We start from the raw sequence: 23472 nt of genomic DNA on the forward strand, positions 1-23472 counted from the left end.
TAGCTTCCCGTTAGTTATAGGTAAGGACAACAATACATTGATCAACTCTTAAGTCTTCACCTTTTAGTTTTACATGTTTATGAAACCCAGTAAGTTTAGGACAAATACCCTAACTCATCTTAAAAAGCTATGAAAAAAAAGCAATTGACAACAATAACTCAAATATATTTATGAAATAAATTAAAACTACCATTACAAATAGGTTATTTTACATGACAAACCTACCTAATATATTTCATTGAGATACCTCAATCACCTGCCTTAAAAATATATCAAAATCTATCGAACTGCTACCGGCTTCGTGAGCCTTTTATATCTGTTTTGCCAACGACGATGTTGAATCTCACTGACTGGTCGTGGCGGTTCAGGGTTGTCTGGGAAATCCATAGGTAAAGGAATGCTGAAGAAAAATATTAATATTTTAATGTCTTTACTGGCAATTGAAAATTTACAGACGACATCGAATGAAATACCCTTATGTAACGCATTATGCGCCTAAAGTAGAATACTATAAATATACTTACTCTTGTAATTCTTTCTCTGGTAACTCAATATCAGGATAATATCTTTGAAGTGCCTGTACGCTTTTCCTCCGACTGTCGCTCTGTTTGGAACCCTGACTCTGACGTGATGCTGATGACCTATTTAAATTGATATAAGGGTAAGATACATATTATTGGCTTAATTAGTTTTTTATCTAGACGTTCTAAGTGGTTAATTTGTTAACAAATTTCTACAATTTCTTTTTTTTCACGATAATTTTTCTAAATTCAAATCTCTTAGGTATTGGATATTGGATATATCTAAATCACGAAATACTTACACAGAAACTTTGGATTTTGGTCCTTCATATGGAGTTTGATGAATGGGTCTGAGCATTGTGTCAAATAGAGCACGTGGCATGCCAATGATGCCCACTGTCATATCTGCTGTCATCAAATTCTCTTCTGGTGCGGAAATTACGAGGTGGAAGTAATGTAGTCGCGAGGAGAGGCTAAAAAAGGAAAAATAAGTTACAAGGTCGCTAACCCATTTTAGTATCTTCTTAGTCCTTGATATATTTTGAGCCATTAACAAAAATGACTCCCGCACTAAGGGACTTAATCCTCGTGTCGCGGGGGTTTCACAAACATACAAATCACATGCACCAAGACACCCCGAATCAGAACAAGCATTCGTAGATATGCTGGACACATAAATGCTCGATGATGGATCGAACCCGCGACACGACACATGCACAGTAGCTTTGGCGTGGTGACCTCAACCACTCAGCTATCCGTAAGTTAATTAATCAAATTGAAAATATCTAGATTAAAAAGCACTATTGCATTGTACCTTCCCATGTTTTCTGTATTCGGAATGAGTTGTCTTAACTTAAGTATAAGATATGGAAAACTTTAGCTTCTTACAATTTATACTTAATACTTCCAACCCCCATCAGACGATAATCAATTGGCCGATGACAAAATAGCTCATTCATGAGAGGAGAGCGAGTATTAAGCTTCTTATCCTGATGCCAGCAAGGCCCAAGCAGTACGCTCCTTTCTTCGGGGACCATATTTCCTAAATATCCGGATTTTAATCTGTGTTCCACCGAGTTGAATATTTCTGATTTTATTATTCGATGGACTTCCAATTCTAAAAGAAGGGGTTAAGATATTAATTATTGCAATTTATATAAGTACCTACTTACGCTTCTATTTTCCATAAAATTAAATTGCGAAAATTACCGATGATAGGGAAGGATCTGCGACCAAGCGCCAAATACACAATTTGTACGCTTACACGTACAAATGTTTCAAATAATCTTGCATCTTTGTCCGACAAGGATTGTCGTTTCTTGTTAGGACCCTTGTGGTGAAATTTCTTCAAATCTCCTCCACCTACACAATAAAGTACTTTATTTCAGATTCGTGGCTAAATTACGACTGGACAAGTTGATTGATCACAGGTGAAGCTACACCTTATGCGGTCTCTCTGTGGTTGGGTGATCATCTATGTCTTAACAATTTCGTCCGTGTTTCGGAAGGCTCGGTAAATTTTGGGTCGCGGATGTTATTTACACATTTTTGACAGTCATTACGGGAAATCTGAAGCTAGAAGGAGGGGTGGAACCGAGGTGACTGGGTTGAGAAGGTCTGATAGACAGTCGCTCCTTGTAAAACACTTGTAACTAGCTGCATTTGGTTGAACTGGAAGAGGTCCCGAGCGAAAAAAAAAAATTAAAAAAAATGCGGACATCATCACATACATTGTTCTGAACCCAAAGTAAGTTGCTTAAACACTTCTGTTATGGAATTCAGATACAGCAAAAGTACCACAAACATCCAGACCCGAGAGAATATACAAATGTGAAATTTTACATTGACTCGACCGGGGATCGAACCCGGGACCTCAGAGCTAGCGACACCTTGAAACCGGTGTGTACGCCACTCGACCACGGAGGTCGTCAAACTATATAACTACACTTATATTCAGTTTATGTGGGAAAAAGGAATGTATCTAACCAATAAGCATGACACAATACTCTTTAGCCACCAGAAGTCTTAAATCCGCTAAGTTCTCACGAAATTCCCTTTCCACTATCTCACAATCTGGAGTCCTTATTTTGCTTTCGAGTTCCATAATTCGTGCCGTCATTTCATCTCCAATCTAAAATTAACCTTGTTTCATAACACTAAGGTCAAAGAATTGTTTTATCAAGTATACAAGCATAATTTTACCTGTATATAGTAAGCCATACAAAAAATGAGTGCCCTAAGATATCTTTCAGTCGTCGGGAGATGCAACAAGTGAATCAGCATTGGGCTTAGAAGGTTAAGAGGTGCGGTGAATATCGCTATGTCCTTAATATCCTAAAAGTCCAAACATAAAAGGTTAATTTGGTGAATCGAATTATTTAATAAGATATAATACTTACTTGGAAACACAATCTTATACTTGATAACACTTAATATCAAAAACAGATCTAAACTAAAACAGTTCCTCAAATTTTGAGAAATATCGTCATCCATGCACTTTAAAGCTTCAGACGTATTAATATTATTGATTCGCAAACAATACATTAAAATAGACCTGTAAAGTTACAACGTCAGGTTCTCCCGGTTTCAATTTTCTTTGATATCGGCGGCGATAACGAAGCTGCAAATAAGTACCATCATTTAAGATTTTGTTTAACGTTTACATGTATTTCGTCAATAATTAGAAGTTTTGATCACCTGTTCAATTAAATCGACATCGTCTCTAAATTCAATATTACCCGTCGGTGCTTTTGTAGTTATTTGTACAGATTCAATCAGCGCGGGAGGTAGGTCACTAAAACACATGAGAAATATTTGCAATTATTAAAATGATCCCCGTTGAATGACACCAGAACTTGTTTCATTAATCTTTGTTCAAAGAAAAAAATAACACTTTCATTCACGCGAGGCTCAGACAAAGTTAAGAAGACGATGAGGCAGTTGGTCTACTCCTACATGCTATGGAGATGAGCTATTTTAGTGTAAGTACCTAACAAACACCAATGCTTGTACATTGTCATCCCAAACCCAGTGACCATCCTCATATAAACCGCCGAAACCAGTTTCATCGTCATCATCAGACATCTCACATATAAAAAATATCAAATAATAGTTATCAAAGAATAGCAGGTTCTGATTTAAAACTACATACGCAAACTCAATGTCAAAATATGCTGTCGATTAAATTATTCTTAATTAAGACATTTTATAAAGTGGCTAAGAATGAAAACCAGTAAAAAAGGTTTTTAATAATTCTTGGTCTTCTGTATTGACTTTATAACTGTTTAAAAGCGGAATATACTAGCGAAAAAGATGCAAGGAGAATTAGCAAAAGCACTACAGAAACAATAGCCACACCACCACAATTTTGAGGATCACCTGGAAAGCATAGTGAAATACGGTGGAAGTCTGCCCTGCATGGGTAGCGCCCTCGTAGCGGCGATTGGCGACAGTGACTATCGCGTCTGTCCGGTCCGAAAAGACAACCAGTCGCCTCCTTCTGCGAAGCAGTTGTGCTAGCAAAGGAGGAGGCTGAACATGAGTACACTCCCTTCTCGTCCCTTCCGCTTAATCTAAAGTGGAAGGTCCGAGAGTGGAAGTCAAATCAAATCAAAAGTTTTATTTCAAATATGCCGTTTTTCAGGCACTTTTAAAACGTTACATAAGTTACATTACTGACTCTAGTTGCACGGTTCCGGAAGTAAGTATTTTGATGATTTCTCATCCTAAAGAAAAGGGCTGAGCTTGTGGCGAGCTGTTTGCGAGTAGATAATAGAATCTATATGCCCCAGGGGGTCATTTTATTTGGCTAGAGAAGGGCCACGAAAGCTATATACCCCTTGCCACGCTCACTGGTATTTTCCTTCAAGTGAGCGGCGAGTCATCGTCTGCTGATTTATCTATGTTACCATGTGTAGAAAGGCAGGTGCCAAGGGTTCTTTCATAGTCTTGTTCAAGTGCAAGTCAAACTTTGCAAATCTTATAGGAAATTGCCTACAGAGCAACTGATCACATTAATTAGTCACATTTTAAAGATTTTTGAATGTTGCTCGTAATAGAATTAAAAATATCGTGTAGGATTGATCAAGCATGCGGCATTTCCCCGTGCCGGTAGAATACCATTGGAAAAAAAAAACAAATGACAATTTAAATCGTAAGTGTTACGCTTTATTTCTAAGGTGGTCGTTAAAACTATTCACATTCCTTAGACTACGTACACGTAAATCTAGCGTCTTCGACGTTGGGTCAACAAGACCATCATTGACTTAAACCTATTTTGCCAGACACGGCGTTGAACGTCATTCACTGGGTTTAAATCCTCTGGCTCTTCAACGAAACCTTTTGGCATGGTGGTCCTGTAAATTATGGAAAAATCATAATTATTACTACACTATATCCTAGAGAATATTTAAGTCAAGAATATAATTTATGGAGAATAACGAATATTAACTCTATGGAGTCCTTCGGAGGTATAGCAATTTCAGGATACAACCCCTTCTTCAACGTACTAAGAGATTTCCTCATTATCATTGCACTCTGTTTACTGAAGATTTGCGACCTGGGTAAATGAAAATACAATTATTAAAACGAAACATCCTTCCACTGAGCGTTATAAGTGTCTTTTTTACATACTGGTGTATTTAAAAAATAATATTTTACAAGGTTTTCTAGGTTACAGGATTTTCCGAGCGTTGAAATCCCAACACAGTCACGTCAATATTGCATGCATGTTCTGTGCAATTTACGTATTATCGTAAAATTATTATTGTGCTTTCTGTCAGATGATGGCTCTTTAGTATCGACACATCACTTTCATTAAATAAACTTATTATGAACTAAAATATACGAACATTGTTCTTGATTTTCCGTCAGTCGCCGGTGCTGGTGGGAGAATTCTAAGCATTGTATCGAATTTTGTGCGAGCCATTCCAATTATACCTATAGCGATATTGTTATCTGCCATAATTTCCTCTGGAGCTGCAATGGCATGGTAGAAAAAGAGGAGTCGAGGTGTAAGGCTAAAATGAAAATCGTCTCTTGCATTATTTGGCCCTATTCAAATCAATGTATGTACAAAAATAAAAAGTGGTGGTAGGTACTACTGACATCCATTACAATAAATTGTCACTAAAACACTAATAGCTTTTTTATAATACTATGATACGTGGTGCCTTACATACGACTCTACAAGTATGATAAATATTACAGAGCTTGCTTATATATATATATAGTGAGATAATTAAATTACTCTGGATATTTAACAACCCCGATTCCTTTTAATCTGTAATCAATAGGTCTAGTACAGAATAACTCGTTCATAAGAGGCGAGTGGGTGAGAAGATGTCTGTCTCGGCGCAAACAAGTACCCATAAGTATTTCTGTAGTACGTGTTTGCTTGGCTGGGGTTCCAGAATGGGCGCGCATAGCCTTGTGTTTTATTGCGTTAAACGTGGCCGATTTCAAAAGACGATGGGTTTCAGTTTCTAAAAAAATATTAGCCTTTTATTTCGTGATAAATGCGAGTGCCAATAGCAAACCATTAAATTAACGAACATTCAAAATGCTTATGCCCCTTAAAGGAGAAGAAGATTTATATAATGGTGTTACCTATTTCTTGATAGTGTCTTCGTCCAAGCGCCAAATAAACAACTTGCACGCTTACTCGTATGTACGCTTCAAATGTTTGAGCATCTTTTGCAAGCAACGAACGTCGCTTCTTTAGTGGGCCCATATGATGGTATGCCTTTTGGTCTCCAGCACCTATAAAACATTAATATTATGAAGGCAATAGTTCGTGTGTGTATGCTTTAAGCTCAAAATATATCACCAAAGCACCCTGAATTAGCAGCAGGGTGACATCTCAATAGAAACTGTCCAATCGTTTTTTTATTATTGCTTTACTCACCAACAAGCATTGTGCAATATTCCTTAGCTAGCAGTATTCTTATATCACCTATATTTTCACGGTACTCTTCCTCCAATCTTTCACCAGCGGGAGTTTTCACTTTAGTCAAGAGTTCCACATTACGATTCTCCATTTCGTTCCCTATCTAAACAATAAACATATAATTTTTAGAACTTAACATAAGGAGTGGGCTTTCTCCTGTGGCATATTCTAAGACTAGTTATATTAAATAAAAAATGGACAAAGGATTTCTGTACCTGTATTTGGTAGGCACAATAAAGAACAAGTGCCCTGAGAAATCTGTCCGATGTTGCAGTATGCACCCTGTTTATCAGCCTTACGCTCAGAAAATTTACGGGTGCAGTATAAAGAACTAAATCTTTTATATCCTGAAATAAACAATATGTATAACAAAGTATAAAATAAAATAATGTCTTTTCAGGGAAAATTCTAAGAGATTTGTAGGTGAACGAAATAAAAAATAATCATGTTATTTGTTATAGGTTCAGACAGACGACATCCGCTAATGGGGACATAAAATGTTGGCAGGAGTAATTTACCTGTAATGTAACCACGTTATTCTGTCCAGGCTGCAGTTTCCGTTGAAAGTATCGCCGGTAACGCATCTGTAAATAGCTGTTAAAGGTTATAGCCCGTAAATATTAAAATTACGAAAACATCGCACCCTGTGGCAACCTTTGTGGAGGTCAGGAATCCATAACTAAAGAACTTATTTTTTTCCTTTAGTTTCTGATTTATACTGCATCATTATTCTGGTAAATCGATTTTTTTATTAGTGCTATCAATAATTTAGCTCTAAATACAAACATTGTAGTTACCTGTTCAATCACATCAATGTCCTCTCGAAATTCGATCACACCAGCCCTCTCCGGGCAGGTATATAAACCGAAATCGTCAATTTTAGATTGCAGGTTACTGAAAATTACGATATTATTTTTAATAGTACCATAGGGGTCACGCAAGTTAGAGAAAACATTACAAAGTCCACACATTCTTAACGTAACGGTTGTGTTACGTTAAAATTTCGTAATCTATTAATAACTAAAGCACTGTAAGGTTTCTTTTTAATATAATATTTTTGTACTTTACTAAAAACAATGTGGTAATGATTTCCATTACTTGTTTTTGTTATTTTAGAAGATCATCCCGTAGATCTGGTGTGATGAACCAGTAGCATATGAGACAGAGGCAAATTACCTCAAAAACACCATTCGTTTAGTTCTGTCGTCCCAAATCCAGCGACCATTCTCATACAGGCCTCGATACATAGCTTCGTCGTCGTCTTCCATCTTGAACTTAAGCTAAGTAACTACTAATACTACTAATATAATATCGTCAATCTCTTCTCTGACATCAACGAGTCGTGCTTATTACCGAATGCGTCACATGAAATAACAAAGTTTTTTTTTTGTGATTTTATTCCAAGGAGTATGTTATCTTCTTTCACCCACTTTGTAACCAGTATTTGTAAATTCACTGTGTTTTATATCGAATGTCGTATGATTATATAATAAGGTATTTGAAGGCTGTATTGCAAAAATGCTTTTTGGAATGTTTTGAGGACCCTAAAGGTACTTTGCACTTACACTTTTCTAAAAACTCTAGTCTCGAAACATAGAATGTCTGAAATAATTTGTTGTTATCAATCATTTAGAAATTTTGCTTTTTTTTACTAATTCACAGCTCAGCAGACACGTAAAGTTATTGGTAATAGGTTTAATCGGTTCACTCAATAGATCGGAAATTTGAAAATAAAAGTTTAATGTACCGAAATGTGTTCGTTTATTCAGCATATAATTTAGCATTTTGAGACTTAATTTGCTAGTTATAGCAATGGAAACTGACAGCGCACATAAAATAATGCTTATCCAAATATGAATTTATCATTTCGTTATGAAATTGTTTTGATTGACTATAATAATTGCATGTTTTCTGCTTATTTTTGTTTGTGTTATAGTTATATGAAATTTATAGGCTATTTATTAATTGACTTAAGGTATAACTTACCCATTCTCACAATACGCCGAGCAATCAGACAAGATCACCATCGTCCAAATGGAGTCCAGGAAACTATTGCTTGATGATGACCCGAAAGACGCTTAGCCCCCTTATTAGGAGTACATCAGGCAACTCCAGTCCTTATACCCGACCTTTTTTAATCAACTTACTGCCACAATATAAACCTATAGTATGACATTTGGACTGCCATTCAACGATCGTAGGCTCCAATCGGAGAACTTGTTTTTGTTCTCAAATTAATTTGCATATCATAGGGTTACTACACTTGAAAAATGGCGAAGGAAAACAACGAAAGGAAACCAGAACAACTAACAATTTTCAAGATGTGTCAAGCCACGGAAGAGGCCTACGGGAGGATTCAACTTTGACATCTGTTTGTACTTCAAAAATACGGGAAAAAATAAAGAGGAATGGGTTAAATGAACTGGCGTGGTCTCATGTACTAAGATCCAAAGCTACTACAGTATCACTTAGAACTAAGAGCATAAACATGTTTGATAAGTGACTTGCACTTACTTGTTGATCGATCCTTTTGTTTTATTTCATTTAATCGGAACAATTTAGAGCCGTGTTCACTCATCTTTATGTTCAAAGAATGCTGAACTTTACTGTCTTAGTTATAGAGTACTATTTTGAAGGTTACAACAAAAAATCCAAGACTAAATATATTTGCGCTCTTCAATTTTCATATCGACAATCTCCTTACAAAATAAATAATTATACACTTTAATTTTCTATCAGTTTTAAACACCAACTTTTCTAAACTGACCTCATGGACTCAATAATAAATTGTAGTGTTAGTTTACAACTTAAAATTACAGCCTAATAACTTTTATAGAACTTTCTTAATTTGTTTGGCCTATTAATTTCGTTGAAAGTTTCATAGCAATTTATTTCGACTTAGCACATTACGAAGTTTCCTAAACTTTTCATATACTTGTAGGCGAAAATTTATTTAATCTTATCTTTGCATGGAGGTAACGGAAGTTTTTATTCCTTTGCTATAGATGGACTGAACGAATGTAAGAATTTATAAAATGTGATATTACATAGCGTTGATAGAAAACGCTCGAATTTTTGGAGATGACATTTCAAAATCGCGCAGCTAAATGAAACATTTTCGTACATTGACTGTTTTGTACCAAAGCTAACGATTGTAGAAGTATCACTTGGGTAGAGGGGTTGATAACACACAACAATTTACCTTACCCGCATTTAAAAGCGTTTACAAGCGAGTATAATGTGAAAGTTTTATAACAGATGTACACAACGCTAGCATCCAATGTCTTGGCATCCGCTTTGCGAGCTCACGTAGCACAGTTTACGTCCGCGGAACACCGGTTTATGACCCAGAGTAGATTGAACATCGCTCCCGGCGAAGGATTATACCAGTACGAAACGTGCTTCCCCACGAGTAGGTATACTTCATCCTTGTATCAACACCGAGTAGCTTTTGATTTCATAGAATGCAATCGACTCGCTCTTTATTAAATTTCCCTGGCTTTTAACCTAGATATTCCGATGCAATAATATAAAGTTCATCAGGAAAATGTTGCAGGTTCGATGAAAATTGTATTAGACTGCTATTGTGTACTCAATAGTTGTATTGTAGCTATAGGTATGTTCGGGCTTTACTCATTGCGGGGAGTTTATGGAGAGGTATATGAAGTAGAGCTGTGCGTTTGTCTAGGAAAATAGATTTCGATTTTATTAACCCATGACCGATCAGATTGCTAGTGCTTTCTAATATTTGATGATAATCAAGATAAATACTGCTCATACTAGAAAAGAGTCGACAGTTATCAAAAAACAACAAATCTAACAGTGACAGTTCACAAATAACATAATCAAAAAGCCAACAACTATAACATTCGGAATGAATGAAACTTCAGCACCTGGAGAGCAATATTTAAACTGTAACTAATTAAAAACAGCATCTATCGCTGCGTCACAGTGTGCTCTGTGTCATAATAAATGAATGAGAGTGCAGAGGGTCTACCATCACGTTTTAAAGTAATATTATTTCAGTTATTGAAGAGAGATGGCGCTCTACGCTGTGTAGTGCGCTGTACCGTTCCCACAACAGCAATTATATAACTTTAAAAGATGATCGTAGGCAGCCAGTTTGCTTTGCAGTGGGAATGGAACAAACCGAATGAAATTGGAAAGAATGTTCATCGAGTTAGAAATATGTTCGCTATCATAGTAACTCGTTTGCTTTGTGTGTTGCACTAAATGTTAGTGGAGTGACATGCGAGCAATGTGTGAATTTCAATGAAAATTGTTGTTGTTTCAGATACGTAACATTTTTGACATAATATCGTTTTTTTTCAAACTGCTTCCACACTGTGGACTTTAGTACTAGCACAGTGACACTCAGACTCAGAAAGCATTCGAAGATCACACACTCGCTTTTGCTAAGCTGGCATCGAACCTGCGACATGTAGCGAACAGTAGGCTGGCTGGTGACCTCAACTGGTGTGTATAAAGTCTATTTAGATGCATGCATCGCATTACTCTCAGCCTTACAAGTAGGTACCAAAACGTGCTAAGCAAACTTCGTAAAAACGTACGTTACGTAAGTACTGCTACTCAATCTGGTATCTAGAATAAGTACACAGTCTTTACACATTTCTTGATAGAGCTAACAACTAGTTAGCTCTATCAAGAAACGTGTAAAGAAAAAGGTTTGGGTTTAAAAAAAAATGCATAAAAATATTTAAATATGTATATCGAAAATATTTAAATATACCGTATTTCAGATACTTACCACGTTTAAAAATCGCCACACTGCCGTATTTTCATGTCAATGTTCCCATGAATTCACAATGTGCCCGAACTTCAACATGTACCGGGGACGGCATTTTAATAACTTAAGTTATAGTTGTATTAATTACTTTGTTTCGGGTACAGCCCACCGGGTCGCAGGTGGTGTTACGCTAGGCTGTTGCATAGTAAATGGTTAATTTTAAACAGTTTTTATGATAAACCCTGACGTACAAAACTTGTATGTTTAGTGGTTTCGTGTTTTAGCACTGAAAAGGATATTTTTGTGAAATTATAGAACTGCCATACCTATCTTCGAGTTTTAGAAATTGATCATATAATGCATGGATAGCCACTGGTAAACGATAAAAACACCAAACCCACCAAGCGCGACGTATCGCGGGTTTAATTCCCTGAAAGGCCCGCGACAGAACGATCAAATTTCTTACTGAGATAGTCGTTAAAATGTTAATTTATGTGTGTTATGCATCAATGCTATATATAACAGATATATTTCAAGTCTGAACTACATTTATACAATAAACAATTTCTAATTATCGATTGTTCTAACAAGGAAGCGGAACGCTCACCCTAGGCACACACGTCCACATTGAATGTTTTAATGGGTCCCTGTAGGTAACCGCGTTAATCCCTATCCGTGTGCTAAACTAAGTAGATACTCATTTAATCACATGGCAGAGCGCACACGATCAAAGCACCGCATCACAGCCTTATGTGCGATCGTGTGTGACAGCCAATTCAATGAATTAACACAAGTGACATACATGCTCAAAATTCTCAATTTATTCATGTAAAAACTGGCGCCTAAGGTTATTTACCCCTCACCTTTCGACATATTTGGCACACTTTGATACGCTGTACCTGAAATTGATGTTTTCCCAACGTTTGCTTTCAAATGCGGGTGGAAATTCTAAGCGATTTTATCGTCCATTCCAGAGAGTAAAGAAAAGCACCAGTGAATAGGTAAACTGCACTAAGCACTTACTCAGTTTTCTAACAAGTTTTCTGTGCTCGGTTTTATGCTGTTTTCTCGTTTTGCAATAATCAGCGACTCTACAGCTAGCCTGAGATAGAGCTAACACTGCCTGACTCGCGGCGTTGTATTGTTTGTTTGTGATATGAAAACTCTATTGACTAACTTGCCTCGACATTCACTTATACATACACTCCCAAACGTTAAATGCACGTAAGTGCTCGCTCCTTTTACGATATATGCACAATAGCTTTTATCCCGAATTGGAAATAAGTTAGAGCGTTTTATAAGTTTTAAGGTCCGGAGTTGGATGCACTAGTAACATTAACATAACTTTATATTCAGTGGCGCCGAGAGCAAACTTACTAGTGACGTCGTAAATTCTGCCAAACTTACAAACACGCTCGATAGAGATTCCGATTTGCAAGTTATAGCTGTCCATGAATTATAATCATGAATAAGAAGTTGAAATATTGAACATCATAAGTCATGCGCCGATGAATCTTCAAGATTTAAGGAAAATGTGACTTGTGAAGTAAATGTTAGATCTTTAGTAATATTTCAGTTACTCTATAAGAACAAGCGTTTGTTTGCAAATTTTAGTCGAAAGTTTAATATTTATTTTTAGCAGGGATTATGAGTATAAAATTATTCAATACGAAACAACATTCCCGAGTCAAACGAAACAAAAAGTTTTTAATGTAACCTGGATTCTTAATTAAATTTTGACAAAACGTTTTTGAAAAATACAAGTTTCTTGACTCACGTGATGACATTTGTCATATCACTAAAGTGTCAATTTATAAGATTTACATGAAACTTTATAAAATAGTGTTTATTTTATAATTTTGATTTGATATAAATGGCTGATGATGACGATGAGGGGGCTTTTGGGGGTATGTACGAGGATGGGCACTGGGTGTGGGACGACAACGCACAAGCGTTGGCCTTTGTTAGGTAAGCTGTTAGGTTACCTTCTTTATTTTGGTACCTTTTACTTCGTCCTATCATACGGGTGGGCTCTGGGAGTTTGACTTAAAAGGTCGTGTTAAATGCCGGTCCCTTCACTTTAGTTTTTGTCATCGTGATGAAACTGGCATGGGATAATTGCTTTTTAATATTTTTGATAAAACTTTGGGGTTCAAACTAGGAAGTCTAAAGGCCAATCTTCAAGAAATTGTTGTGAGGACTTGTAGAGTTGAGGCTAGTGCACCACAGCTGGCAAGTTGCACTAATACTGCGCTTTGCCACGCCCCTAATTAAAGGTGTTAGAGTACAACAACGACATCTATATTCATAATAAAAAGACGTAAAGTTTCATATGTGGTAAAGGGCGGGCGAATCTGGTTGTTGACCAAAATTTGACATTCAAAAAGTACTCCTTAGTAGCCTCATTTGATTAAATGTCCTTGATTTTGATTTTTAAAAGTGAAAAGAAAGATCTCTAGGTAATAACTAAGTTTTTCTAGAGATCTTTAATCTTTAACCCTATTTTCTCTTGCCGTCTGTGGCAGTATATGCTTTTGTTTTCGTAACTTTACAGTGATATACCTCCGAAACTGATAGAGACTATACAAATGACCGCCAAAGCGCCGACCGGGAATATTGAGTTCAGAGATGACGTTGATTTAATTGAACAGGTGATTTTGAATTTATTATTATGATAACGGAATATGAATTTTATTTACATAATCATTGGTGAATATTCAATAAGGTGTAAGTAATAAATATAACCACACAGTCTTAGGAGCTGTAATTAGTAGGTTGGTATAAGTCGATAAATAAATATTTGAGATCACAATTTTATTTTATATGATGTGACGATTTCATTGTATGATGTTACACGTAATATTTTATATCTCAATATTTATTAACGCTCTAAAGGCCGTTTTACGCGCAGCGATAGTTTCAGGCATCGAACACCTTATAATTGTTTAGTGTGTGATGTTTATTATTCATTACATTTTGTTGGCGTACCTAAATATGCCTAAATTATTACTTTTTCAGATTCGTTATCGAAGACGTTATCAAAGGAAGTTAAAGCCCGGACAACCAGATGTTATTACCTTACAGGTATGTAGCACAATAACTTGCAATGCCAGTTACGCTTTCATGACAACTTTAGTTTTTAATGTCTTTTTGTATGGTTGATACACATCCTCATGCCAGAGTTTATTACGCCTGAAGTCTCTGACGTGGCTTTACACGTTCCTCAAAATTGATCAGGTTTCCCCTGTTTCTTGGCCATGTTTTCCTTCAGTGTTTTAAGATGGTTAATAATTATTATTACTTTGTTACTCGAATATGAATTTGATTCTTTGGCTTGGCAGTCCAATGGTTTTATCAGTTGGTTATCACCCAGCTACGCGTGCTCTTTGTATAATCATCTGTAAGTTGGTTTGGCGGTAAATTTTCTTGTGTAGAAAAGCCTTTGGATTGAATTAAACATAATTATTAATATTGATCTTCTCTTTAAAATTCTTAGGATATTAAGGATATAGCATTATACACTGCACCAGTCAGCATTTTGAGTCCAATGCTGATCAATGTCCTGCATATACCAACAACGGAACGGTTTCTAAGAGCACTTATTCTTTGCTGCGCCTACTATTTACAGGTATATCATTCCTTTTACTTTGACAAACTGTTGAATACTAATTTTAATGGATAATTATGAAAACACTCATCTCATTGATTAACTTCTTATTAAAAAGACATAAGTAATGATTAGAATGTCAGTTTTTAATCTGATGTACTGAAATACTTTTAATACAGTTTCCTTTTAGGTAGCAGATGAAATGGCGATACGTATGATTGAGCTCGACACTAAAGTGAGAACTCCAGATTGTGAACATATCGAAAACGAGTATCGTGACAATTTAGCAGATTTAAGAGTATTAGTTGCTAAAGAATATTGCATTATGCTCATTGGTAAGAAAATCTGTGTGATTTTTTATGAATCGTGAATGGGATAGTTTTTAAACGTTTATTTGGCTAGGTGGGGCTGACACGAAGAAATTTCACCATATGGGTCCGCAGAAAAAACTACAATCATTATCGGATAAAGATGCTAGGCTGTTTGAAACTCTGCTACGCATGAGTGTACAAATTGTATGGCTGGCTTTAGGACGCAGGAGTTTCCATCAAATTGGTGATCTTATTTTTAATTTACGATAAATATTGCGCAAAATTCTTAAAGTAATTATTGTCCATAAACTTTTAGAGTTGGAAACCCACCGTATATTCAAGTCGGAGATTTTTAACGAAATAGAACACACTTTGAAAACTGGATATATATCGAAAATGATTGCGGAAGAGCAAGCAGTGCTGCTCGGGCCCTGTGTACGTCGACAAGACAAGAAACTCAATACTCGTTCTCCTCTCATGAATGAGGTGTTCTGTCATAGGCCGATTGACTATCGTTTATTAGGACTAGGAGTTGTCAAGTATCCAGAGTAAGACATATGAAATCATATTATGTAAATACTAGCTGTTGTCTGCGGCTCCGCCCGCTATATATCGAGAATGAGCCCATGGGAACATAAAATCGGGAGATACATTCCTGGTTATAAACTGTCTGTGTACCAAGTTTAGTCTAAACCCTTTTCGTGGTTTTTAAGTGTAAGAGACGTCCATGCATCCATAAATCCATACATACAAAGGCTTAGACACATTAAGATTATTCTATGTTTACTAATTCGATCGGAAACGCTTTTCTTCCAGGACTACAAACCGGTTACAGTATTTGCATGTGGCTGTATCTGGCCCAGAAGAAATTTTAATGGAATCCCATTTCACGCTAGGTATCATTGGAATGCCTCGTTCAGGTTTCGACACCATGCTCAGGCCGGTCACAGTATCAGTTGAAACGAAATCGAAGGCTTCCATGTAAGCTGGCCGTTCCCACTATTTAATTATTTAAATTACTTAATTGACTTAATCTTATAATATAGATCTGTGAAGTTCAGAGCAGTTCAAAAAGTGCTAGGAGAAAGGCGTACTGGTAAGTGACGTCACAGGACATTTTAAGTCACTGTAACCCCTTCACTTTTTGTTAACGAGATAAAAGAAAAAATACTTATTCAATATGTTTCGGATATGTGCCTTGATGGACTTAGCAGTTATTTTGTCAAATACCTTATTGGGGGTGATGCATAAAATTTTCTTTTTATAGGTCATCTCACAGTGGACACAGCTCAAAGACTTCAGTTAGAAAATCCACTGTTCCGCAGCAGCTATATCCCCCATTAGTAATACCTCCTAAGGATATAAAAGAGTATGTATCTTTTAATTTTATGCGAGGTACTTCATTTATGAAAATATGCAGATAAAAGACTTTATGCTCCGTAAGTATCATTGAAAAGTATCAGTTCTTTTCTTGCAAATCTGGGTCCATAATATTGGACTTGGAAACGCTTACTTGATGCTGGATTTTCGGACAAAATACGACAAGAGCATAGCAAGTATGTAGTACATTTCTGTTTTTAATGTTTATTTTATTTATTGTAGTGTATACTTTCCTCCACACTTCCCTGATAAGTCTGAGAAGAATAACCCGATAAGTGATGTTCAACGTCGTCGCTGGCAGAACCGACTAGTGAAGCTGTTGAATCCTCCCCCACCGACTCATTGAAGCAACACGAGATATTAGTGCTCATTAGTTCAGCGGTTACTTCCTCAAAGCTCTCGAAGACGGAAAGGTTATGGTCATGTATTAAGACTCTAGTAACAAAGCATACAATACCAAGGCTAGAAATCGCATCAGAGATTGAATTCAGCCAAATATGTCATTTTTGGTAGATACTATTTTGACGCTATTTTGACATGTTGACATGCTATTTTTTATAAGTATTCTTTATTAATATGCCTAGTATATTTATTTTTTATTAATATTATATTCTATCTTACATTCTTAGATATAATTTTGTTTTATTTGTAATTGTTATTATTAAGCACATGATTTTCTTAACAAGTGGTTATAGTTACTTATTGTTACATTTTCAATACATTCTTAAGCTATTTACGGACTTGTAATTTTTGTGTATTAGTTATTCATGATACGAACTACAGATTATTTCTAGCTGTATTTGATATTATCAGTAATCAGTTTCTGACAATCAACAATTGACACGATAATTGTGTCTTGAGGAGCCGTCAGAAAAGGTATTGACAGGCAGTTGGAAGACTGACATTTAGAAATTAAGGCTTGTAGTTCCACGAGTAAAACCGTGTTTCTACGAAAATTAAAGTTTTGTATTACTGGTACTGAGTACCTCATGATAGATTATGGAGGCCTTGCACAATGTCTTAAGTAATCTTGATGCGGGTGTACAAAGATGCCGTACACTGTGACGCTTTCACTAACAATAATATAATTTTAAGACCTGGTGGCAAGCTCTTGGCCATTTTCTTCTCACTCCTCATAACGTTACCAATTTTCTATATGAGCTTTAAAGAGCTCTTGTGTTGGAGACTTGATAGGACGATGAGTACTTAGATCAGAAGGAGAGTTTCTAAAACAATATCGAATATTTTATACGATTTGTAACGCTATTTATTTATTCATTTAATTATTTTGAATTAGGGGAAGTATAATGTATTGGATAAAAATAATTTTTGTAGTGATAAAATTTTATTTTCTGATAAATCGTTCGTCGGTCAAACGGTTGTCGTGCAACTAAACGTGCTTTTGGTGTGCCCTTTGCCTGTATTGAATTCGTTGTATCCTCTTCATCCATTTTTGTCGCTGTAGTTCATCGCAAGGTCGACGAGGCATCGATTCAGTTGGGAAGTCCGGACACCTGAAAAATTAAAGAATATACATTTATCGAGACTAAAGCCCGATTTTAACTAAAGCGTTAAGAAGACCAGATGTCGTCTTTCCACAGACTCTCTTCATTAAACTTCGGGGAATCATCCTGATCTCTTCGCTTTGGTGTACTTAATATAATACAAAAAATAATTCTGTTCCAGTCTTCTGAGTTTTTTTACCACAAATCATGTGAAAATGTCGTGGAAATACCTTCTATTGATTATAACTATGTATAGATGGTTCACAGAATAAATTGGGTGTATTTTATATAAACTACTGGAAAAGTAGCTGCTTACGTTTCTAATGGATAGTCATCTTCTTGCTTCGAAGGTATCACGATGTCTTTGAATGTGGGTCCAGCCACAATTAAACTTTTTCGCATAGATTTTGTCACGTTCGTTGGTCTGGACGGTTGTCTATCAAATATGACATTATGATGAAATTGTACGTAAGAACTGGACAATATAAAGTTATTAATAAGTTTGGTTCACCTTACATGACTTCTAAAAGTCAGTGTTGTTTTTTTATGTGAAACGACTCCCGCTTTCAGGAATTTAATCCGTGTGTCGCGGGATTTTTTTTACAAATATTCTAGTTATATCCCCAAAGAAACCTGAACTCGGTTCAGATAAATGATAGTCCTAAGCGGGGATCAAACCCACGGCACGTGTGGTCTGTGATTTCGTGGTCGAGTGGCGTACGCACCGGTTTCAAGGTGTTGCTAGCTCGTATCTGAATTACATAACACAAGTGCTTCAGCAACTTACTTTGGGTTCAGAACAATGTATGTGATGTTGTCCGCATTTATTTATTATTATTAATAATGCTATTCGCCGTACAACGGCATCAGTCCGACTAGCTGCTTCAGTTGCACATTCAGTTTATTCGATTATCAACGGCTACACTTACTTGTTTACGCTGACATTTGAAGAAGAGGCGCTTATAAATTTGATTTCTTTCAGCAAAATATCAAAATTTTCTCTGGGCAAACCTAGTATGCCCACAGACATATTTACATCTTCCAATTGATGTTCAGGCAACGATATCGCATTCTCCAGGTAACGATGACGTGGACTTATGCTGAAATTTGTTTTTCGTTTAGCTTTATTATGTTTGGAACAACTCGATGTCAAAAGCAAATTCAAAAATAAGTTGGATATAAGTTAAAATCTACGATGGAAACGATTTTTTTGGAGTCTTCACCAGAAGGGTTAAAAGGTCACCATATTACTAAAGTTATTTGTCCGTCTTTCCGTCCGTCTCTCACCAGGGAAAATTTCCCTGCAGCAAATACCAAAGGACAATAAAAATAGAGGTTAAGTAGCAATCGGGAAGATCATACATTTGATGGTGATCATTTTCTCTTCAAAGTTTTTCTTTAGACTGTTTAGTTTATTTGTTTGGAGTTCTCAGTTTAGCGAGTCTCACTCGCCCTTGACTGCTATTTTGATATTTTTTCATGCGGGTAACTTATACGTCAGGGGTTAAGTAAATACGGTATATAATGAAACATTAGTACTGAGTAAAACGGGATAAATAGGACCGTCGGGGTAAATAGAAACGAATTTTGGAAAGGGATATATTTAAGGCTATTAATTTAGTCTAAAAAACATCCCGTTTTACGGTATTGTCTTAAACCTCATTAATAATCATACCTTGGATATTTTATGATCCCCAATCCATATATTCGGTGATCAATGTACCTATGGCAATGTACTTCGTCCATAAGAGGCGATAGCACATTCACCTTGTGTCTCTTTTGCATGCACTGCCCAAGTAACACCGCTTTTTCATTTGGATTGGTTACGGCCAATTTATTTTTCGTTTCCTTACTTAGCTTATGTTCCGCTGAATTGAATATTGAAGACTTAAATATTCTATTAACTTCAATTTCTGAAAGAAAGTTCTTTTATATATGATAATCTTTTTTATGCAAACTGATAACAACTTGAACCCTTGTTTGGTCTTTTTATGGCGCTGAATCCTTTGAATCTTCAACACCCAAAGCACTATAGCAAATATTCAGTTTTTAAATGAATAAGGAACTAACTCTCTTTATAGCATGCGAAATATGAAAAAAACATATTTTTTTATGTTTTTCATAAGGACTTTAAGTTTAGCCATAAACTCTGTACATTTGAGCACTGCACTAAAAGCAAAAGGAAGTGTTTGCCGTAAAACTTCTGGAAAGTTATTAGGGGAGTTGTAAAAGATTTCATGTGGGTGACGAATTTATGGTTGGTTTCAATAATACTTACCAATTTGGCTAAACGATTTACGGCCGAGCGCGATCCATATGATCTGAATGCTGATTCGGATGAACGTCTCAAACACCAAGCTTTCCCTCTTCGATAAAGAGCGTGATTTCTTTAAGGCACCCATGTGATGTAATTTTGCGAATTCCCCGAAACCTTTTAAAATGTGATTTTTTTAAAACAAGACAGTAATCGAAAATCTATGGACGTTCTTATAAATAAACTTATTTTTATTTATCATAAACTAACCAAATTTTATTACAGTACAAAGGGGATTCCCTCAGAACCACGCATTACTGGAAAAAATGAGTGCTCGCTCGGGTTTTCAGGTTTGTGACTAAGCTAGTATTTCACTTATTGTTATTGTGGACGCTATGTTTTTTATAGAGAATCAATTTTCTTCAAACCTAAGTAAGTATTAAATGAAATATTTAAATTTAGTAATATACCCATTATAACATTAGAGTATTCTTTGGCAACGAGTAGACGGAGATCTTGTAGGTTTTCTAGAAATTCGAATTCCGTTTCATCACTCTTAGGAGTGCGTATTTTACCAAGGAGTTCCAACGTACGTAGGCTCATTAAGTCTAATGTCTGAAAAAAAAGCGATAAATCATTTATCTTTACCTACGTTTTCATAATTGAAAGAAAATTAATCTGAAGAAATATAAATTGAATTAAGAGAGGTTTCAAGCTAAATTATACTGAACCTGTAAATAGTATTGGCAGAAGAATATGAGAGCTCGGAGTAAGCGCTCGGTTGCTGGCAAATGAAGAAGATGGATTATCACTGGCTTGACTATCTTGGGAGGGGCCGTAAAAAGGACTACATCTTTTATATCCTGTGAACATTAGAAAATAAGTATCGATAAAATAGTAGTAGACAAAAAACAGACTCCGCCTGATTTCGCCTCTGGGGTGTTTAATGAAAAATGCGTTTGGAACTAAAATTACACAACTTAGGGTCTAACGATTAAATGGGGATACTTGCAAGTAGTTCGGCCTTTCTACGTAGGTTACAATTTCTGAGCACAAGCATCATTTTCCTGGACTGTTAAACTTTTCCATCTACCCTTTTAGGTATACAGGCTTGACGGTAATATTGTAAATTGGATTGTAACAGATTTGAGGGTTGTGTTCGTATTTCATTTGGAATATACCCGTCATACCATTACGATATGCTCGCTTAGAATTGCCTTGTCAGAATTATCGTTCAGAGGAGAAAAACCTGCTTTAGAAGATTGGAAAATAAATCTAAAGGATTTTAATCCATTCATTCTTTTATATCGATTAACGATAAACGTATGAACTTTCATTTCTACTTTATTCGAAAGTTGTTGCTAGATTTGGTGATTATTATCACCCGGTTTAAATCAGAAATATTCTCACTTTTCACTAAGTATAATAAATTTAAGAGCCAAAAATTACCTGAAGAGTGACTACATCATTGCCCTCAATAATCTTACGTTGTATACGTTTCCGGAATCTTTGCTGTAATTACCAAAAAGTATTACCAAAGTTTCATAACTATGATAATCTAAAGTACTTGGATCTCTTTCGAAGGACGCTATGGTGGCCAGTCAAAACGGGCTATACCCTGAAGGGGTAGTAAGTATGAATTTTGCAGTTGGAAGAGTAAATCAGTGTACAATGCGGTACAGCACATATTATGGCTTTCTTTTTTTCACATCTGCAACTTACTTTAAGTCGCGTTAGAAGGTCCACGGCGATGTATAGATACGCAAACCCATTCGATTACTAATTGCTAATTTGTACTCACTTGTTCGTTTAAATCAATATCTTCTCTAAATTCTACTGAACCAAGGATCGCTACAGCTATAGCCACGCGTTCTTGAGGCACTTCAGGGGCTTCTCTACAAAATAACATAGGTTAGGTATTGTAATGACTGCATCACATGATTTGCAAATTCTATTATAAGTATAAGGAGTTTGACGTTCATAGTATGTATAAGGAAAGTTGATCCCAAGGTAGGCACTGAGTTTTAGAATTTCGTGTGCGTATCCTGTCGTTCTATTACGATAGGATAACAGAGAGTGCAACTGTGCACTCGGTGATTTGTGACATTCTCCTCAGTCTCCCGTGGCGATCTAACATGGATAAGTTCTAAGAGTTCCAAGGTCCCTTTTCTAAACTGAAACGTAACAAACACAATACACAAATCAAAAACAGTAACATACTTCTTATAAACGAGTTGACGAGTAACGTCGTCCCACACCCAACGCCCGTTTTCATACACTGCGTCATAACTATCATCGTCGTCGTCATCCTGATATTCCATTGATTAAATATAACGTATCAAAAATAAATAACGTACAAAAAGTATAATAAAATAGAAAAATATATAATATTTTACAAAAAATAAATTAATAATATAAAACTAGCACGCGACACGTCAAAAGACGAAATAAATAATAATGACTTACGGTAACTTTTTTATTCGTTTCGGCACAGATAAATATTAATTGATACGAAAAGTTTGTTGCGGATATTCTACATATTTAAATTAATTTCATTTATTTATACAGTAAATTTATATAATTTAGATAATACTATCTCCTAAGCGAGAAAATGGTATTTCTTTTAGTTGAAAATGCAATAGAATACGATCTTTTAACAGGATTCTTAAGAGAGGGTGTATGTGTGCTCAATAATCTTTAAAAAGTTATAAACATTAATTTAGGGTTATCTAATTGGTAGTAACTCGAGATTTTAGTATACAATAAATATAAACAGTTTATATGGGAGGGTGAGGGCTAAGGGTGCTTTGAAAGCGTTTGGTGGACCGTGAGCGAGGCTCACTCGGCCGGCGGTGAACCGCTCATGGGTTTCTAACGAGTTCATACACCACCGATGTAGTGGAAACTCGGGCAAGGGCGATACCATATTATTAGATAACACGAGTTCCATGAAATTTAATTATTTTAATACTTTTTACCAACAAGGTCAGTGATTATGATTTGAAGAGTTATAAAAAAAACAACATAAACGTTTCTAAATCCGTAATCAGCAATTATATGAATATTGTCCGCCACTATTCATGAGCGTCACAAAGAAAATACCTCAAACTGGCTCAAACCATGATAAAATTACTCCCAACAATTTTTATAACTTCATTTATGACGTCATTGAGCTCTCCAAACGTACATTTATATAACAC

The 23472-nt window shown here is 35.8% G+C and overlaps 4 protein-coding genes across 6 annotated transcripts; 1 reads left to right on the forward strand and 3 right to left on the reverse strand.

Annotated features, from left to right (window-relative positions):
• Positions 1–144: 144 nt before the first annotated feature.
• LOC113508355 (protein phosphatase 1 regulatory subunit 36-like) lies at positions 145–3731 on the reverse strand. The gene is made up of 10 exons (XM_026891332.1): positions 3511–3731; positions 3219–3315; positions 3076–3141; positions 2724–2855; positions 2508–2652; positions 1731–1883; positions 1410–1638; positions 824–994; positions 525–641; positions 145–400 (listed from the first exon to the last, which is right to left on the reverse strand). The coding sequence occupies exons 1-10, from the start codon at positions 3603–3605 to the stop codon at positions 280–282; spliced, it is 1326 nt and encodes a 441-aa protein (XP_026747133.1). The 5' UTR covers positions 3606–3731; the 3' UTR covers positions 145–279.
• A 935-nt stretch (positions 3732–4666) lies between these two features.
• Positions 4667–7001, reverse strand: LOC113508357. Of its 2 annotated transcripts, XM_026891335.1 has the most exons (5): positions 6987–7001; positions 6427–6815; positions 6129–6281; positions 5372–5498; positions 4667–5079 (listed from the first exon to the last, which is right to left on the reverse strand). In XM_026891335.1, the coding sequence occupies exons 2-5, from the start codon at positions 6557–6559 to the stop codon at positions 4935–4937; spliced, it is 558 nt and encodes a 185-aa protein (XP_026747136.1). In that variant the 5' UTR covers positions 6560–6815; positions 6987–7001; the 3' UTR covers positions 4667–4934. The 2 variants fall into 2 exon arrangements, with proteins under 2 accessions (XP_026747136.1, XP_026747137.1); XM_026891336.1 differs by lacking the exons at positions 4667–5079; positions 5372–5498; positions 6987–7001 and adding an exon at positions 5742–6004 and having other exon boundaries at positions 6427–6836.
• A 5875-nt stretch (positions 7002–12876) lies between these two features.
• On the forward strand, positions 12877–17119 carry LOC113508356. 2 transcript variants are annotated; one of them, XM_026891333.1, is made up of 10 exons: positions 12879–13183; positions 13770–13866; positions 14234–14299; positions 14712–14843; positions 15013–15157; positions 15225–15377; positions 15450–15681; positions 15950–16114; positions 16401–16502; positions 16736–17118. In XM_026891333.1, the coding sequence occupies exons 1-10, from the start codon at positions 13089–13091 to the stop codon at positions 16857–16859; spliced, it is 1311 nt and encodes a 436-aa protein (XP_026747134.1). In that variant the 5' UTR covers positions 12879–13088; the 3' UTR covers positions 16860–17118. The 2 variants fall into 2 exon arrangements, with proteins under 2 accessions (XP_026747135.1, XP_026747134.1); XM_026891334.1 differs by lacking the exon at positions 15225–15377 and having other exon boundaries at positions 12877–13183; positions 16736–17119.
• Positions 17120–17839: 720 nt separating this feature from the next.
• Positions 17840–22653, reverse strand: LOC113508354. Its single transcript, XM_026891331.1, has 10 exons — positions 22493–22653; positions 22074–22167; positions 21722–21784; positions 21004–21135; positions 20743–20887; positions 20297–20449; positions 19694–19931; positions 18948–19118; positions 18335–18454; positions 17840–18027 (listed from the first exon to the last, which is right to left on the reverse strand). Exons 1-10 carry the CDS (start codon positions 22591–22593, stop codon positions 17904–17906), a joined length of 1341 nt encoding a protein of 446 aa, XP_026747132.1. The 5' UTR covers positions 22594–22653; the 3' UTR covers positions 17840–17903.
• Positions 22654–23472: the final 819 nt, after the last annotated feature.

This window comes from Trichoplusia ni, chromosome 2 (genome assembly GCF_003590095.1).
Source record: "Trichoplusia ni isolate ovarian cell line Hi5 chromosome 2, tn1, whole genome shotgun sequence".
Classification (NCBI taxonomy): Eukaryota; Metazoa; Arthropoda; class Insecta; order Lepidoptera; family Noctuidae; genus Trichoplusia; species Trichoplusia ni.